This window comes from Parasteatoda tepidariorum, chromosome 11 (genome assembly GCF_982258835.1).
Source record: "Parasteatoda tepidariorum strain Cologne lab strain chromosome 11, Ptep-v5.0, whole genome shotgun sequence".
NCBI classification, from domain to species: domain Eukaryota; kingdom Metazoa; phylum Arthropoda; class Arachnida; order Araneae; family Theridiidae; genus Parasteatoda; species Parasteatoda tepidariorum.
In genome coordinates this window covers 22,066,871-22,087,487 of record NC_141765.1, presented here as the reverse complement: position 1 = coordinate 22,087,487, position 20,617 = coordinate 22,066,871, and the positions used below count along the sequence as shown (strand labels likewise).

At 28.5% G+C, this 20,617-nt stretch overlaps 1 protein-coding gene across 2 annotated transcripts in view; it reads left to right on the top strand.

The window, feature by feature from the left end:
- The window catches only part of kn (EBF transcription factor knot), a 222,270-nt gene that overhangs the window by 46,085 nt on the left and 155,568 nt on the right, over positions 1 to 20,617 (top strand). For both annotated transcript variants that reach the window (XM_071187402.2, XM_071187401.2), the window contains exon 4: positions 3,982 to 4,037. In XM_071187402.2, the coding sequence (XP_071043503.1) occupies positions 3,982 to 4,037 (56 nt within the window). The remainder of the gene's footprint in view (positions 1 to 3,981; positions 4,038 to 20,617) is intronic.

The following is a 20,617-nucleotide window of genomic DNA, read 5'->3' as shown; positions in this document are numbered from 1 at the left end:
TAAAGTCTCATTAAAAGTGAAAGTCTACATAGTTACCTGAAAAAAGTATCAAGTTAATTTCTAAAACTTTTAAGAGTTACAAAAAGAAAAGATAAATTTCCTCCAATAGCGTGTCACCGTAAGTGTAATTAAAGATTTACTCTTTTTTCTCCTAGAAAAGGTACTTTTTAAATCAAGTCATCTCCTTATGCAATTGTAAACAGTTTCTAGATAATTAACCTTCGGGAAATGAGTTTTTTTAGTTTTTTTTCGTCGTTGTTTGATGAGAAATATGCAAAGTCAACTCATCGACTTTGAAAGGAACAATAAAAAATCAATTAAAACAAGTTTTAAAATTCCCCTCATTATTCTACATCGAGAAGTTCTAAATTGATTATTCATTAGTTTTACGTATTATGCAAATTCTAATCTTGTGTTACTGAGACTTTTATGCACGTTCATCTTATCATTTTTAGATGTTTTAGTAATTGATCTATTTATAAGATCAAGAATTTTAACTTGATCCAAAATAAAGTTTACAGATTAATGCTAGTAGAAAAAATTTAAAAAAAAATTGATCTTTGTGCTATGTGTGTTTTTTAAAGGAATTCTAAAATTTTCCGTCTTTATCATTAAAATATTTTCTAGGTTTTTATTTATCACATTGATTGTTAAGTTAAAAATACCAAAATAAAGTTGTTTTTCTTATTTAATCATATCAATATTTAATATCAATACTTAAGTTATGACTTGTATTTATAAAATTATGTTTAAAAAGTGGATGAACAAAAAACTACTTTTTATTATTTTTATAAAAAAAGAAATTTTATGCACGATTTATACCGTTTTGATCATAGTACTTAGCAATTAATCTTTTCTTACTCGTATAAATAACTTTTAAACTGGCTTATTAAAAAAAGGAGATAAAATGCTTCTAATATATATATATATATATACATGTATGTATGTATCAATTTTTTACCTTTACAAATTACCTCTTTCAGGAACTATGCTTTTGCTTTTTCTCTCATCATATTTTATTTAAGTATAAAAGTTTCTTTTAGAAATAAAACTTTATATTACGTTAAAAAATTAAGAATAATAAATTAAAAATAATTTATTCGAAAGTATTTCAAATAATATAACACAATAAAAAATTTTAAAATATGCCACAAATCTGCAAAATTAAAAATTCCAGAACACCAGTATCGGATTCGTAATGTAAGTAGTGTTGTCATACGGGTCCTACATTGCATTGGCTTTTATTTCATCCTCATGTGCTGAGTGATACAAAAAATCGTCTTCCCCCCCCCCCCAACTAAAAAATTCAAAATTCCACTTTTTTCAAAAATATTTTACAATAACATTTGAATCCACATTTTGATTTTTTCTACTTATATTTTCCTCAAATTGTTGAACTAAGTAAATATTGAAAAATAGTTTCTCTCTTATTTGCTGATTGAATTAAAATAAATCTTATAAAATGATTCATATTATTCATAATAAGTTCATCAATAAATTTCAGAATGTTCTTGTTAGAAAAAATACACTTTTGCTAATCCGAACTCCAAATGAAAATTGATTTCAGTATTAATTAAATTTAAGGCAAAAAGTAAATGAATAAATAAATAAATATTCGAATTGTTTTAGTTTATTTTTATTCTAATGTAATGCAAATTTTATGCTTTTTTTTCTTTATATTGTAGTTTTTACACTTTTCTGAAATTTTAGTCAAGATAATAAATTTTAGCTTAAACATGAGAAAATGTATTTTTCTTAATTAAATAATGATTGGAAAACTCTTTTATGAAATATTGAATATTTAATAAAAAGTATAAATTTCTGAAAGTATCTAATTTTTCAGTGAAAAATATAATCACTTTATGAATAACATTTATTTTTTCAAAATATTTATCGATTTGTAAATAAACTGGTGTAAAAAAATAACTCGATTCGTTGTAAAATTCCAAATAAAATGCAGGTGAGATTAAATAAAAAAGAAATTTTTTCATTTGATTTTCTGAAGAGTTGGAAGGAGTTTCTTCTTTTTTATTTCATCATGAAATCCTTATTATTTTCTTCTTTCACAAAATAAAAAAAAGTCTCGGAAATAAGATACGACGTAGTATTTTTTACATCGCTAATACTGAAATTGGGTTGAATAATTATTTGTTGAGATAAATAACCGTGAAGTCATTAAAAAAATCTCCACAGCGCAAATCTATCCTTCTTAATTTATTTTCGGTGTTTTATTTTTTATTTGTATTTTTTTTAATACACTTTTTGTTCTTTACCAAAATAAGCGTATAGTTTCTCGCGGTGGGCCGCATAGAATTACCATTACGGTCACAGAAAAAAAAAGAGTGTAGCAGCAAACCTAAGCGTTCGTACAATATTTAAATAAAAGGCACTAACTGAATGAAGATAAAGAAATGAAAAAATTAAATTGAAAGAAATATAATCGAAAATAAACTAAATAAAGGTAATTCTAAGTCAAGAAGCAGCTAGTAGCATGCTTATTAAACATAATTAACTCTGAATTTCTGTTTCTTTCAATGTTTTTGTTTTATTATAAACAGTGGATTTCGGTACTATTTTAATCCTCAGGATTAGTCCTAGACAGCAAAAAGTCTCATCCTTTAGAATGATAGGTAAGCACAAAAAGAGAAGGAGCTAAATTGGAAGAAAAATTAAAGATTAATTAAGAAAAATATACATGGCTAGATTGTTAATACTTATAACATAAACCTTTTTCTATTCAATGTGGATAGTGAGGAGTTGGTATTTTGGCGTAAGTAAAGTGTCAGATAACTTAATTAAAAAGTCCAACATATACTGCTGCTTTCCGCTTAAGTATTTTTCTTGCATTGTTAGAATATTTATGTAGTAATTAGCTAACATTTGTTTCCTTACCCTTTTGCTGATGCTAAGTTTTATTCGGAATATGCAAATTTTAACTTTCTCGGGGATCTCTGGTAATTAAGCTCAGAAGGAAGAAAACTGTAATTTTTTTTAATGAAAAAAAAAGAAAAAGAATTATACCGGCGGAACACATCTTTTTTCTTGGCAAAATTCTTTTATTTCTACTGTGGTTTCATGTAGGTTGAGATGGATTAATTTTTTTATTCAAAATTTTTTTTTTCATTTTTACAGTAATAAAAGCTTTATGGTGATTTTTTTTAAATTCTTTAAATGTAGTATGTTTTTATGTGAGGAAATGATGGGGGTTAAAAAATGTTTTAAAATCATTATCTCTTAGAACTGTGATTTCATAATATGAGACTCTTACATATTTAAGTTCAAATTTGTGAATTAAAAAAATATCTCTCCCACGAATAGCAAATCCTATAAGCATTAAAGAAACATTTTGGTAAAATTCACTAAAAAGTTTTAAAAATGTACATTTCAGTAAGAATTCCGTAAGAAGTACAATTTTTTTTATAAATACAGTTATTTAGCATGTTTTATGAATTATGAATAAAAAAAATAGTTTTTACAGAACATAAAGCATATCATTAATAAAATTTCTAAAAATGTAAAATTAAATTCGTCGCATGTTTTTTATGACATTGCGAATTTTTTTCAACGAAAATGTAAATTGTGTAATTTTTTTTTCTTCAAAAAATTAGATAGATGCATTAAATAAGGCAATAAAATTGCGGCAAACTGCTTTTAGCTAATCCATATGAAGAAAATTAAAATCTTTAATGCATAAATATATTACAAAATATATAATTTTCAAAAATAAAAATTTTTTTCATTTTAAACATTTGATTAGAATTGCTTCAAAAAAATAACTATTTTGCTAATAAATCTTGATGTTTATTAAAATGCATTCAAAAATAAAAGATTAAAAGAAGAGCAAAATATAAGAATACTTAAATTTATTTATGAATCAATAATTTTATAAAGTAATTCATGTTTTAAATTTTTAAATTATTATACATTTAATTTTTGGTGCAGTGAATTTATTTTGGTTTTTCCAAAATTTATGTTTTATAGGAGTGCGGCAGGAGCAAGACCTATATGTTCGACTAATAGACCATCAAAGAAAAAAGGTAAGCCTTTTTATTCATAATTTTTTCAATAGTATTAAATTTTTCACTAAAGAAATGAACATTTTGCTATAAATGAAACAATTTTTTAATTCTACTTGTAATTATATAATTTGAAATTCTACATATTTCGCTATAAATTAAGCAATTTAAAATTCTACAATTAATCCTATTCATTATTAATTAACGCTTACTACGAATTCAATTTTTGTATTACTACTAATTACTACAAATTCTACTTTCGTATTTCTGCTAAAGCCTACTACTAATTACTACAAATTCTACTCATTTCTACTAATACTACTAATTACACCATGCTCATTACTACCCATTCCATTTATTGCTGTATATTCCGCAACCTCCTCTCACCGACTCTAAGAATTCTGCATCCTTCTCGCGCCGACCATAGTGCTGACGCTAAATATTCTCAGTGGTAGACGGATCTTAGGTTAGAGTCCCCTTGACGACAGGCTAACTGTGGGTAGTTTTCCTCACCATTTAAACACAAATGTGGGTTTGTTCCATAAAAAAGTTCTCTGTGAGGGCAAAGTTTCTCCCACTACTCGATTCTGAGCAGCGATGGCTCAGGGGATAGAGCGCTTGCCTTCCAATGAGGTAAACCGGGGTTCGTTCCCGGCGATGGCTGATCGATACGAATTCCGCATCCGGCTTGTGCCGACCACAGTGCTGAAGTGAAATATCCTCAGTGGTAGAGGGATCATGGGTTAGAGTCCACTTCAGGTCCGTCGATCAGGCTAACCGTGGGAGGTTCTCGATGTATTCCTCTCCATGTAACGCAAATGCGGTGTAGTTCCATCAAAAAGTCCTACATGAAGGCAAAATTACTCCCAATACTTGATACAGGAGCTCCCTTGTCTTCTGGATTGGGTTCGAAATTATATAGCTACGGAGTTGAACGTAAATTTCAAAAATTGGGTCAGCTGTTCAGCGACTGGTTTAGAACAAAAATAAAATATACACTCCACTTATTACTACTAAATCTACTTATTGCTTCTAAATCTACTTATTACTGCTCATTCTAATTATCACTACTGACTTATTAATTTTAACTATTAACAATCACATGAAACTTAATATAATTCATTTAATTCCATGCTATTACACATAAAAGGACACGTTTAGCTGATTACAATAGAAAAAATAAATTTAAATTTTAAAATTATTCAAATGCTTAGGAAGGGTTAAAGCGGGGAATCAATTCTTAAATAGGGCAGACAATTCACTTTTACTATCGAAAAGATCTCACTTGATCGCCATTAATCAATTTCCTTATGGGGAGGAGGACTGCAACTGTGGGGAGTCACTCATTTGCATACCAATATGGCCTCCCTTTATCCCTTATCGTGCAATATGTTATGTATTTATATTCTAACTTTTTAAAATAAAAAATGACTGTACAAATATCGTTTAAATTTATTACTTTCTTTTTTTTACATTTTGAATTATTATAAGTTTTAAGCGTTGTCTAATTAAAAACTACGCTTTTATTTTCTTGATTTTTAAAATATGGGTAAATTTTACTTATTCCTGTAAAAATGTCTGATATAATCTAGCTAAATTATACCTTGCAAAGAAATCTTGACCTTTTGTCAAATGCAGACTCTCAGTTGGAATTTATTTATTTCTAAATTAATATTTGTACTACATATGAATTTATGCTCTAGGTTTAAAAATCGCAAATGAAATATAGAACTTTAAATTTAAGCTCTGATTTCAATATACCAAAAATAGTACAATTTACAGTTCAAACGGAGCAATTTTAAGAGTATATATGCAGGCATATGCGTTTATTTGTATGAAAGTTTTTACGTCTATTAATCTAAGATTCTTAAAATATTGTAATATTTTTGCATGTGTTCTGCTTTTGTTTAGCTTTTAGATTTCAGATCAGCATTCATGTTTATTTCATAAAAAATGTGTGCATTTACAGTTGACCACAAGACAATTTCGAAAAAATAAAGCCTCCTAAGAAGTCACAAATCTGAGATAATTTTCCTGCATGGGTACTTGTGGGAATGTTAAACATTTTTAAGACATATGAAAAAGAGTTACTTTCAGTTACAGAAAATAATTTAAAGAATCAAATTGGGGCAACCTTGGTGAGACTGACACAGTAATAATCATGCTTTTACGAACTCATTTCAGTTACAGTAAATAGTACAGAAAAACTAATTAAAATTGCGAACAATCTTTGTGAAACATAATAGAGATGCTTTTCATCACCTCATCCAAATAAATCAATTTAATCGGTAAAAAAATTTATTTCACATAATTCCTTATTTCAGAGAGCAATTGTTTAACATCATATGCAAGTTGCATCATGTACAATGTGTAATTGTATTTATGCTTATAAGCAAATATATTAAAAAAAACTTTGCTGCAGGAGCTTTTCATCGAGAGAAAATAATTAAAAAACTTAATTACTAAAGCTATTTGTATTCCATCTAAATTAATAATCTAAGCAAGCCAATAATCTAAACAAATCATCGTGATACTTTTTACCATCTCGTCAAAATAAATCGATTCAACTTTGCTAAAAGATGAAAAATAATCTTATATAGCCTATTATTGCAGAAAATAATGCTTAGATATCATAATACTAGTCGAATTCCGCTTCGTTGTGTTTATGTTCGATTGTAAATTCGAAATATTTCTTTCAAGTAGTTAATTATAGCGCTTTCAGCTACAGTAAATGATTAAGAAATGATTAAGAAGTAATAAAAATTTCTAAGGATCTTGGTGAGTCATCTAAATCAATCATCATACTTTTTACCACCTTGTTCAAATAAATAAATTAAGTAATTGGTTTAAATGGTGCTTAAATGGTAATTTCATATAATGCCTTTTTACGGAAACAATACGTAAATATTATGCAACAGACGAAATGTGCATCATTATATGATTGATTACATGCTCACTTGTAAGTCAAATAATTTATATTATAAATCGTTTTTTAGTAAGTAATTTAAAAAACCAAATTTCAAGGAATCTTAAGCTCCTTTAAATAAATCATCATACTTTTTACCATCTCGTCCGAATAAATCGATTTAATTGGTTTAAATGTTCATTTCATCAATTTTTACCGAAAACAATACTTAAACGCTATATAACAAATGAATTTATGTTATATAACAAACGAATTACGAATCATTGTATAATTGAGTGCATGCTCACTTGTGAAGCAAATATTTTTTTTAAAATCATTTTTAATGCGAGTCAATAATTTAGAAAACCGAATTTTAAAATATCTTACAGCAATAATAAATTATAATACTTTTTACCATCCAGTTCAAATAAATTGATTTAATTGACTTAAATGGTAGTTTCCTATAATGCTTTTTTACCGAAAACAATAATTAAGTGCTACATAGCAAATTAATTAAGTATCATTATTTGATTAAGGACATGCTCACTTCTGAAAAAAATTGTATTTTAACATTCATTTTTCTGCTATAGTAAATATTTAGAAAATCTAATTTCAAAAGATCATGGGGTTCCATCTAAATCAATTATCATAATTCTTACCACTAGTCTAAATAAATTGATTTAATTGGTGAGCAGTCAACTTAATTGGTTTAAATCGTAATTTCATACACTGTTCATTTTTTTTTACCAAAACAATACTTAAATGCTACATAACAGGCAAATTATGTGTATCATTGCTTGATTGAGGACATCTCAGTTAGAAGGCAAATATTATATTTAAAAATCGTTTTTCAGCTAGATTAAATTTCGGAAACCAAATTCAAAGGCTCTTAGTGCGCCATTCAAATAAATTATCATACTTCATACCATTTCGTTCCAATTTGAATAATCCAAATCCAAATAATAATGATAATCCAAATAAATTGATTGATATATAACAGACGAATTATGCATCATTGTTTGATTGAGTACTTTCTCACTTGTAAAGTAAATATTATATTTTAAAACTCGTTCTTCAGCTAGAGTAAATAACTTGCGAAACCTAATTGGGAAGAATCTTGGCGTGCCATCTAAACCAATCAACATGATACTTTTACGATCTCACCTAAAGAAATCATTTTAATCGGCAGAAAGGCACCTGAAAGTTAATTTCGTAAAATGCGTTATTACAGAGAGCAATACTCAAATATATCAGTGGAAAAAGCTAAAAAAAATGCCATCAACCTCCTCTAGATCTAACCTTATGGTCTTTTTTTTTTCTTTTTGTGTCCCTTATAAAAGGGGTGTTGTAGAGAGGGGGTAGTTGTTTGCAAAAGCACTGTTGAGTGCAGTCAACCAGCGATTCTCTTTGCAGTGGAGAAAACTCGACGAAGTCAGTCTGTGGCTGCTCTTAACGATATTGAAGCGATTCACGACATAGGGATCCATCCATTACATGGATCCCTGGTTTCCCCTCCCCATACAACTCAGCCCTTCCGCACATGGGTTCACATTTTTATTTTTCTTTCCCATCCCTCCACTTCTCTTATTCTTTGTTTTTTTGTCAAAAAATACTTTCCTATTCCAAATCAGACTGTGTCGAGGTTGTGTTTTTCTTAGAATTTTATACTCACCTAAATGTCTTCATTCAAACAAAATAACAACCACAGCAGTTAAGGTTTGATTAATAACATTTTTAATAGTATTAATTGAGCACATTTTAGGATTATAATACTTGACAAAAAATAAGTTTCTCAAAATTTATAAAATTTTATTCGTTTGTTGACATAACCGTTACACGGGAAATGCTCCGAGTTAACATTTTGTCAAATTAGGATAAGTATTATATTCAATTGTTGTTCGTCAAAAAACAAAAACAACAGTAAAAAATTCATAATAAATGCACATTTTAACCCAACAAATTTTTTTCTTTCAAAAACACTTCCTTATGTTAAATTAAACTGTGGTTAGGTTTGATTAACATTTTAATCGTATTGATTGATCAGCATTTTAGGATTATTATACACTGCAGAAATCGGAAACTTAAAGTTCACGAAATTCTCTTTGTTTGTTGTCGAAACCGTTACCTAAGAAGTTCTCCACGCGAACATTTCTTAAAATTTGGCAAATTACTAATTCAATTCTTTGAGAATACAAATTTTGTCAAAAAGATCCGGCCAAATTCAGATTTTAATTCACCTAATTTTTCTTCCTCATCCTTCGACTGCTTGCAAGCTAGGATTTTTTTTTAGTCAAAAAGACTTTCATATTTCTAAATCAGTTTGTACCGAGAGTAGATTTAGATATATTTTGTTTTTAGAATTTTATACATACCTCAATTTTTCCTTTCAAACAAAATAGCCACCACATCTAAATTTTGATAGATAATATTTTTAACAATATTAATTCAGTGTAGTATTATGCTTATCATTCGCTGTAAAAGTTAGATACTCAAAAATCATCATGACATTTTACTTATTTAATTTTGTTTTTGATGGAACCCCCTTTTTTTAAGTGAACATTTTGCCAAGTAGAGAAATGTTCAATCTTTACTCGTGTAAAAATACATATTTCGTCAAAAGTATTTATCGAAATGTTACATATTGAATAACACAATTGATTAAGAAATACAACCTCAAATAAATTTAATAGGACAGAACGAAATCTCATATCAGCAGGATTTGAACCCAGGATACTATCTTGATAAATAAAAGCACTAACCTCATTACAATCTGTTTTGATTTGCTTAAAAATGGGAAATTATTTTTAGAAAAGGACATTTATTCTTTCTTTAAAATTGAGTACCAATCTTAGTTCCTTCGGAAAAAAGTGTATGTAAAAAAAAAGTATATATGTTTTCAAATTGGGAGGATTGACGCTAAATAGTTTCATACAAAAAAACAAATAAGTGATAAAAAAATTTTTTAATTAATAAATATAAATAAATAAATAAAAGTATTTAATTAACAAGCTCTAACAAAAATGATAACATGACAATGCTCTAACTATACGCATTAGTGAACCCCTTAAGCGCTAAAAAAATAGCAATCAAATGATTTCAGAGCATTGAAAATGTATTATGTTGGAAACGAAAATCTTTTTTTTGCAATATTACTCAAAATATAATAATAAATGACAAAAATTACCTAATTGAGTTACCAACCCAAATCCCTTTGAAAAAAACGTATATGGAAAAAAAAGTATATATGCCTTCAAAATTGGAACATTGATGCTAAGGAGTACGATTCAAAAAACCTTGAAAAAATAAATAAATATTTGTCTATAGGATTTGCACTTAAAAACAGCATGGCCTAAGCTACCATAATATGTGTTTTCGCAAAATTAGCAATTAAATATGGCTTTATAATATTTGATGAAATTTAGTTAATGGGGTAAAGTTCGCTAATTTTATAATGATATTGTATTTTATAATGAAACCATTTATTCGGTTAAATTTACTTTTCAGTTTCGAGTTTTTTACTAAATATGTGGTAATAAGAACTAAAATTTTGAACACCAGAATTTCCGGTATACCGTTACCGTGTGAAAGGAAAAATAATCAAATGAATGGTTTAAATGCCGTATATTTTGGTTTCTTTAACGATAATTATGGTTCTTTTTATCAGAAATGTTATTACCATACACAGTGCATTAATTTTACCAGACTTTTTTTCTCTCCATATTTACAAAATAAAATTGCTCTCAGCTAGTTATAAACCAATTTTAACACCCCTGCATTACATAACAAAGTAAAATCCCCGGTAATTAATATATCAGGGCTTTGACACCTCTATAAGCCTCTTTCTCGTCTCAATCAGAATGGAATGTAGATGGCAGGGGGGCTCCCTTATTACTTTTGAATCCAAAATTGGTAGGAAAAGATGGCAGGAAAATGAAGCTCATGAAGCAATCACAGAACGGAAGTAGGGTGTCCCCCTAACGGGGTTGGTTTTATTGTAACAAGGCGCAACAGAGTCCTTAGGGGTCCCATATGGTAGAGTATGGGTGAACTTGGTTTTGGTAAAAGCATTGTTCCTGCCTCTCCAAAAGCAGAAAGGACCTTTGACGATGAACAGGATTAATGGCTCACCGCTGGGTGGTTCATTCATATCCAAATAAGACTGTCAGTTCTCTTTTTCGATTTATCGTATTACCCACTCTTGGATAACATGTGTTTGGAAAAAGCTCAATGCCTCTATCTCTTCTGTAAATGCCTCCTTTTTATCTTATGCCCTTCATTTTGATGGCTTATTTTTTTGATTACTCAAGATGCAAATTGCATATAGATTTTGGTGTTTTCTGAAAGTTAGAAAGCGCAATGTTAATAAAAATCCCCTTGTACATGCCCTTAAAAAAATTAGGATGTTAAAAAAAGTAGTTTTTGTAAAATTTCATCCAAATCCTAGACGGATTGACAGTCTAGCAAAAGACTTTCGAGTCTAAAAAGTCAAGAACTAGAAAACGTTAGGGGATATAAGATTTGCCTGAAAAAGGGCTGATGCCAGGGTTGACATTCCAGCCACTGTAAAAAAGCAACTACTTACAGCTAAATATTTAATTGTTGACCCCATGGCCACTATACGTTCATGGGGGTAAAGTTAAACAATATTTAAATGCCTATAATTACGTTGTTAAACACATTCTATTGTAAAGGACATTTATATTTGCTTTTAAAGGAAGAGAACTTTTTACTAATGCATGGTGAAAAATAATTTAAATATTATCGGATATTCTAAATGAAACAAGGCACTAATTGAACTTAAGTTGTTTTGTCAGTCATAAGAAACAATATAATTTAATATTTCTATTTTACTCCACAATTCATAACCTTAAGTAAATTTCAGTAAAGTTTAACTCTAAAATGTTAAAAAATTGCTATGTTATCTCGCAACACTTTTAAGCACCCTATGTTAAATAAATAACAATGAACCTTCGCCAACGAAAATATATTAAATTAAATTAAAATAATGTGCACTTTATTTTTCTAAAACTAGCATTTAAATAAACAATAAATATTTTCTTCTATCAAACTAGTCCCTCTGAAAATATGCATACATGCGTGTATAAAGCAAATTGTAATTTTTGAAGTGCGATTAATGGAACATTTAAAGTTGAAATAAACTAAAACAATAATTAGTTCATCGAAAATAACAGAAACAAAAAATTATTTCTGGGAATGTTTCAGTATTTTAAAATTTGTCACAGTATTGATCTATACCACCAAAATGTCCCTATAACTGTTATAAGAAAAAATCGCAATAACAAATTAACACACTCCATTCAACATTTGATTCAGAATTCTCCGGATAAAATCGTCACTAAAAAAATCGAGCTATTAATTGAATTGAGAAGGCATTATATGAGAGGAAGATATTTTATTCAAACACATGTCTCTAAATGATACTTAATCTAGGAAAAGGTTTTTCATCAGATAAAAAATATCACAGCCTCCCTAATCCAAAAAAGTAAACAACTTTATTTACTTACATAAATTTACCATTGTCTGAAGTTACACCTAAAAATAACATGAAATTACTGAAAATAAACTAATCTGAATGAATATCTTTTGAAAGAATTAAAAAAAAAAAGTCTCGAATCACTCCCAAGAAGAAGCAATTAAGAAAGTCATCTCCCAAAGTGTCCCCTCAACAACAACAAGAAGATTTTCTGGAAAATGATTTGAAGCAGAAGATTTTCACACCTTTTAAAGCTTATTCCAATCAGGTTCCACACTTTCTTTGCTTTTTAGTAATTCCCCACTGACGGGGGAGGTATAACCTCAATTCAATATTTTCGAGCCTTTCCTTGCTTGTTCTACGTAAATAAGCGTAGACCGAGATTCCAATTCTTAAAGGAAAGTCCTCCCCATTTCAGCATTTAATGTATTCCCCTGTTCTTTGGGGCAAACGATTTCTTTTTCCATCCACCCCCCACATCTTAGACCATGTGATACCAACTTCAATTGGCTTCACATTCTAGTAATTACTTGTACTAAAGCTAAACGGGGAATTTCTCCTTTACAAAAAGAAAAAGTGAAAGGAAGACTTTAGAATATAATGAATAATGGAGGACATGGACTAAGATGGGAGTTAAGTGCTTTTTTTCCCTGGCTATCGTCTGCAGACCTTTTTACCACCACTCCCCTAACTTCTACACTTCTTTAGCCCCGATTCCTAGTGCAAGCGAGATCTTATTTTCACCGAAATCACTAGAACAAATTGACACGATTTTTCTGCAGCTTAATTTCGACTTTTATTTTTTTCCAGTCGTGGCAACGCCGGTGTTAAATTGATCCGCATTAACCTTTCTTCTTCGGCTTCACCAATGAATTGCATTACTTCGAACTTTTTTTTTTCTTCCTTTTTTTTTTTATATTTGTTTTCCTTTTTTTTTTGGTGATTAAAATAGTATTCAGTAAATATGATGGAATCTATCAGTGATTTCAGATAATGCCTTTGTCAGATACATCATCAAACTGGAAGGCAGAAGTGAAAAAGATTTTAAAAAAATATTTAAAAAACTAAAAACATTTTCCGACATTGTTTGGAGTTCTTTTTTTTTTCCATCTGAGTAATTTTATTTTTTTACCCTCGCTCTTACCTTTGAATTTTTTTTCCCTTTATTGATGCACCAGAGTGCGAATAAGAAATACTACTTAAAAGCCATTTTTTTTAACATCTTTATTTTTTTTCTACCTTTTCTTGAGAAAAGTAATAAGACAATAAAAAAGGAAGAAAAAAACAACGGAGGGGAAGGAGGAAAAAAAAAGAGCTAGCTGGAAAACTTAAGCCGTCTATTAAAATAATGAACGCAGTACGAATGGTAATTGCACGTGAAGTCGACATTTAAATCCCGAAGCCTTTAAATCCCTTTGTAAAAATACGTCTCGCAATGTGTATAGATTACTACAGTGTTATTAATTTTTTACGTGTTGCCCTATAATTGTATTAGAACATTTAATAAAGCTATCGGATTACTGACAATGAACCAATCTTATGCGAGACAAAAAATTAAGAAGGGGGAAGGGGAAAAGAAAGAAAGACTTTTTTACGATGCAAAAAGAAAAATAGAGATGGTGCGAGTTTATTTAATTATGAGGAAGTCCATTTTAGATTTTTATCGTCTTTTTTCTTTTACCACCAAAGAACCAGAAATTATATTTTCTATTCATTGAAACTTAAGCAACTCGCAATACATTTTATGCATGTGGCTCACTGATTTACCGCGAATGAAAAGTAAAACTAATTTTGAGGATTTTTCACGTTGATTTTTTTAAATCACATTTATATCGAAGACTTTGTTTTTTTTTCGTTCGTTTTCTCAGCATGTGTTTTTTAAAGATGGCGCAGTTCAAAAGAAAGGAGTGAGATCTTAACTTTGTAAGAAAATAATTTGGTTATCTTTAAGAAAAAAACTTATTTTGTTTGTAGAGAGGTTTTCAAAAAGAAAACTAATTTATCAGATGGAATGGAAGAGCTGTTTACCGATTTTGGCATATATTTACTGTTGTTTCCGTTAGATATTAACATGAAAAAACATTATTAATTTAAAATGTAAAATACTTAAAAATTTTAATTTTTAAAATTGTTAAGAGCAAATCTAGACTTATTGAATTTAATTTTTTAGTACAACATTAATCTATGAATTGTAAAAACATACTTATTGCATAAAAGAAAAGAAATCCAAAAAAACTATATTACCGAGGAATAATCATCGGTAATAAATTACTAACAGAAATTAGACTAATTGCCCAAACTTAAATCTGAGATTTTAAAAGATAAACTTCAATCTATAACTTATATACATATACTAATATATTTAATAGTGTATTACTATATGATTATATTAATATATTACCCCTGATATTAAAAGTCTTGTTGTCTTTATTTGTATGCGCTCTGGAACGAAAATTTGTTTTGCATAAATATAATTTCTTTTTGAATAACTTTTTTTTTCTCTTTTTACTCAAACTTTCTAAATACCTTTCTTCTTTTAATAAAGAATGAATTTTAGCAAAGTTCTAAGTAGAAATTAAAAATTTTTTTGAAGATTTAAAAAATTTTCAAATTATCATTTTTCGATTAATGTGCTAATGGCATAAGTACAGATTTAAATAACTGAAACTACACATTTTATTTTGCATTTTAATTGACTGTTTTAAATAATTCTTTCAAAATATTTAAATTTAGTAATTAATTTAGCTTATAAATAAAACATTGCTATTAAATAATAGAAGTCATTGTCAAAGTATAGTAAGAATGACACTAAAACCACCAGCTGTTAAAAAAAAATAATAAGCTTGATTTAGTAGTAAAGAGCAAAAAGGCGAAATTTCAATTAGCGTTTATTTTCAATAGGTTTGAAATTCTAGTGTTTATAACACTCGTGTTATTTTGATATTTTATAAATATCAATTATAATACTTTTAAAAAAGTTCTTTTTTCAAATTTTTCTTACCGGCATTAAATTTCATATTAAATTTCAGCATAAAAATTAGCCAAATTATAGCCAAGTAACTTAAAGAGAGCAGCGTTTACTTCAATAAGTTATTTCTGTCCAATTTTATAAATAGATTAGATATTTTATCGTGATTCTAAAATCATAAATCTAAGCTAGTGTTAAGAAGCACTTATTACAGTCATTTTGAAATATTTTTTTAATATTTATTTCAGTTATTCTCAAGAGATTTTTTAGCGTCTTTCATTTTATGTATATGCATTAAATGGTAGCTAAGATTTAAGCATAAGAAATCCTCAAAATGTAACCTGGTAACGTATAGAAATTCATGTTATTAAACTATCCCTGGTAATTTATTGTTTCATTTTACTAGACAGAATTTGGAAAAATTAGCCTAAACTTTAAACCTTATTAAATCCAGCTTACGTTAGATTAATTTAATTATTGTGTTATTTGATTAGATTATGCTAGATATGTTATTAGAATTTTATATTAGATTTATTCATAAAAAATCATCTTTGCGCTATCTGGTGTAACTTACAGAGATTCATGTTACTTTTAAATTAACCACAATAATTTATTACATTTAAATTTACTAAATGGAAATTGCAAAAGTAGTCTGAACTTTTCAAAAATCATCGTCCAAAAATGGATTCTATACATAAATTTATTAGAAATTAAAGTAATTTAATTCCACCAATCACGTTAAAGTAAACTTCATACCAGAATTATGATGGTGGCTCATGATAAAACATGAGTAGACCTGCACTCACGTTCAACAGATGTGCTCATCAATAGAAGTTCAGAGATATTCTAAGACTCAGAGATAATACGCTGTATTGAGACCCTATTAAAGCCAGCGTATAAGGACCCTATTTCTCCCCCTTCCAATAATTCCCTAGGGGGGCGCTATGCAAATAGTTGGATTTACTGTATCAGGCGCGTCACTTCTACCGAATGTGTTTCCCCCCCTCATTTATGCAACCCCTTCTCATTTTGTGCATCCCCCTGTCCACGGACTCTTGGATGACAACTGACGGAGTAACTTGACAAGCAAGACCCATAGTAATGGCTTGTAGGGATGGTGAATGGGGATGATTGTCCACCCCCTTTCGATTTGAACATCCAAGAAGAGATAGAAAAAAAAATCTAAATGAGTCAAATGTAATAAAAAGTATAAGTGGATAATGAAGATGTAAAGGTAATGAGCACTCAACAAAATTGTTACAGTTCGAAATTTCCTATTTAGCATTTAGAGTAAGGCTAGAAAAAAAATTTGACCTAATTGTATGCTCATCACTTCAAAAAAATTGCTACACGAAAACAAAATAAAACTTTCTGCATAACGTTCCTCTTTGTTTGCGGATATTGTTTTAAAGGGGGCTTTCACCTAATGTGTTAGGCTAACAGGAAACATTATATAATGATGCAAAAGTAATTGAAGACGACAAAAATGTCGAACCAGATTATCTGTAAGAGCTTTAAATATCAAAGCAATTTGATGATTAAAAAAACTTATTAAGTTCAAAGTAAAAATAATTGAAATATTTTTTTATATACTTATTAAACTTGTTTTCTTCCCGCTTGTCATATAATAGATAAAATTTCATTTTTGAATTACTTTGGTAGTAAGACAGTAATTTGAAAAAGGAACCACTATACACAACTAATCACATTATTTTTACAGGAAAATATAATGCGTGTACTGTGATATTTTAAATATCAATAAACATTGGTGTATTAGGCTCAAAATCCAATAATTTGCAAATGAAGAATAATACTTATGACTCATGAGTAATTTTGTAAGCAAAATTAAATAATTCAATTCGACAACATTCGTCAAATAGCCAATGTTTATCAAAGAGATAACATTCGTCAAATAGATAATGAAGCATTCGCCATAGATAACGACCTTCTTTGTTTTATTTTTTATTTTTCTTCGCCCACGTATTGACAAGTAATGCCCCTGTAAATCTGTTTCTCTGCATGAGCAGTAACTGTGCAACAAAACTATGATGAAGCTGTGTGAAAATTTTCGTATATAACTCAAATTTCAGTCTTAAATTTCAATCAGAAATGTAATTTTAAGAAATATATACATTAAAAAAAATTATTTTATGATTTTTTAATAGTTATAGTCATCACCCTCAGTAGTTTTTCGTATTGTTTTTTCTTCATCTTTTTTTTCTTTGCTCTTTCTGATAAATTCAGAGCTGTGACCCTGTAATTCTATTTCACTGCAAGTAGATAAGCTGTGCAAGGAAATTACTATAAAACATTGAACTGGCATTGAAAGCACTTTTGATATTCAGAAATGTAAAAATTAAAAAAAAAATTCAAAAATCAAAGAAAATACAAGATAAGTCGCAATGTTGCAGATGGGGGGATAGTAAACGTTTAAACACTGAGTCTTAATTCTTATAATCAGAATTCTTATAATCAGAAATCTTATAATTTTTATTATCAGAATCTATAGCGCTCTTTTTTTTATCTTTGTCATACTGAACTTTTTTCGATGACGAGCAGCACACGATTTCTTCGAAACAAATTAATATTAAGGAAATAATGAAACTATTTTTCATTATTAATAATTTATAATATATCACATTAGATATGATAATTTGAGCCCCATGTAATCAAATATCTAAAAATAAATTATTTTAATTAGTAAATTTGTATTAGAAATGAATTATCACAATTATTTCATCATTAATCGGAAGCAAAAATTTTAATAACATATAAATTTCTACATTTATTTAAATTTTCCTTACATGGCATTAATACATAGTATTTATTCGCATCAACAAATCTATAAATTATTTCAAAGCATTATAAGGCTTGCTTAAAGCTAGAAATTGTTTTAAAAGGTATTTCTAACAATGTTTGCTTGAGGATGTGCTTGTTTTTAATTGCTGTTGATGCTAGTTTTGAATATTTTGAAATAAATGTGTTTTAATTTTGTTTTCACATAAGTACTTTAATCTTTCAAAAGCATCTTTACGAAGCCGTTAAATAATATTTGGTTTTAATTTAATCTTCTTTTATTTTCTTAACCCTGATTCAAATTTAGCATACAAAGCTTCAGTTTCTATGAAGATAGTATTACAAATGTTGTAAAAATAAATGACCTTTTATCATTTTCGTATTTTCAATCTTATTATAAAAACCACAACATGATCTTTCTATTCGAAGTAATTTGTTATTTTCTATTAATAATTCATCGAGTAAGAGCTATGGTCAGAAGTAACACACTACAAGTAGTGAAACTACTGTAGTCGTTACTTTTTTTTTTGCAGTTTGTAGTGTGATGTGATACTTTTTTTAAAAAAAGTAGTCTAGTAAGTAGGGAGATAAAAAAATAACAGTAGTTTGTAGCTATTCCTGGAAACTGCTTTTAACGTTAGTTCAGAATAGAAACAATGTTCTAACGCAACTAATTGTTTGAATTTGATGAATACAAATCTTTGCTGGTCCACCCATGGATGCAATGAAAATGACCTTTGGCTGCAGATGAGCTTTAATAGAAATAACGTATTTAAAATCACGTATAACTAATATTTAAACTAGCCATTATCTAGTGTGTAGTGAGATAAAAAAAATAACAGTAGTTTGTAGCTATTCCTGGAAACTGCTTTTAACGTTAGTTCGGAAAAGAAACAATGTTCTAATGCAACTAATTTTTTGAATTTGATGAATACAAATCTTTGCAGGTCCATTCATGGATGCAATGAGAATGACCTGTGGCTGCCGCTGAGCTTTAATAGAAATAACGTATTTAAAATCACGTATAACTAATATTTAAACTAGCCATTATCTAGTGTGTAGTGAGATAAAAAAAATAACAGTAGTTTGTAGCTATTCCTGTAAACTGCTTTTAACGTTAGTTCGGAAAAGAAGCAATGTTCTAACGCAACTAATTTTTTGAATTTGATGAATACAAATCTTTGCTGGTCCGTTCATGGATGCAATGAAAATGACCTGTGGCTGCAGCTGAGCTTTAATAGAAATAATGCATTTAAGATCACGTATAACTAATATTTAAACTAGCCATTTTGAAAAATAAATAATTAATCACTTTGATCACGCTTTCACATGCGAATGCACACTCAGGAAACATTGATGTTATTTCAAGAAAAGGGGATGTATTTTCGATGTACTTAATTTTTATAGAAAATAAAAGAGCAATAAACAATTAAATTGCAAGTATTTGATAATTTTGAAATTCTTATATTAAATAATCGCTGTCGAAAAAGAATGAATAAATAAGTATGAATAAATATTTCTTAATTATTCCCTTATAGTTAATGTTAACCAATTTTTTATCTCAAAACCGTTTCGAACATAGATCTAAATTAAGTTCTTCAGAAAAGTTCGTGTCCTCAAATTAGTGAAGTAGCTACTAATTCCAAAGTAGTTTGTAGACACAAAATTTTAAGAAAAGTAGTTGTAGTTGTAGTTAACTATATTTGTAGTAGTTGTTTTAAATTACAGCTGTAGTAAACTACAAAAGTAATGAAGTTTTTCCAACCATTGAGTAAGAGCTATTTTGGTTTTAAAAGTTAAAAAAAAGGGAGAAAGAGTTATGTGAAGTATTCCGAAATGATATAAAAACATTCAAAACTTACAAAGAAAAAAATTTCCCATTATTCTCAGACATCACTCGTAATTCGAATCAAGATTAGTGATTAATGTTACAATTTCCTCAAAATAACGAATCAGGGAAATTCTTGGAATAGAAGCCGTTACAATATATTTATGACTGATAATGTGGAAGTATTTTGCCCGATTTGCATATTTTGAAAGTTAGTCTCGCAATTATAAGCGTTCTACGCCCTTAAGCGTTACTACACTTTTGAGCGGAATGAAGTGAACTTTTCAAGTTTTAATGGAGAGAAGAATTTTATTACCACTCTATCGTCATTGCTCCTTTCCTAATAAAATTTACTTCTCTAAAGGGATCCAGTTCATTTTCTCAAAACCCTCCAGTAAACTTCCTATTCATAATTAGATGTTTCTATGATTCGTCTGTGTTTAAAGAGAAGGATTCTTAGCTCTTGATTCAACTCAAATCAACAGCAATCTGTTCAAGCAAATTCTTTGCACCCAAACCGCAAATTAAGTCCATTTTGTTGTTATTTTTAAATTTATGGGTCAGTAGCGCATGATTGAAGGTATGATTTAATCATGTGTCCTTTTATCAT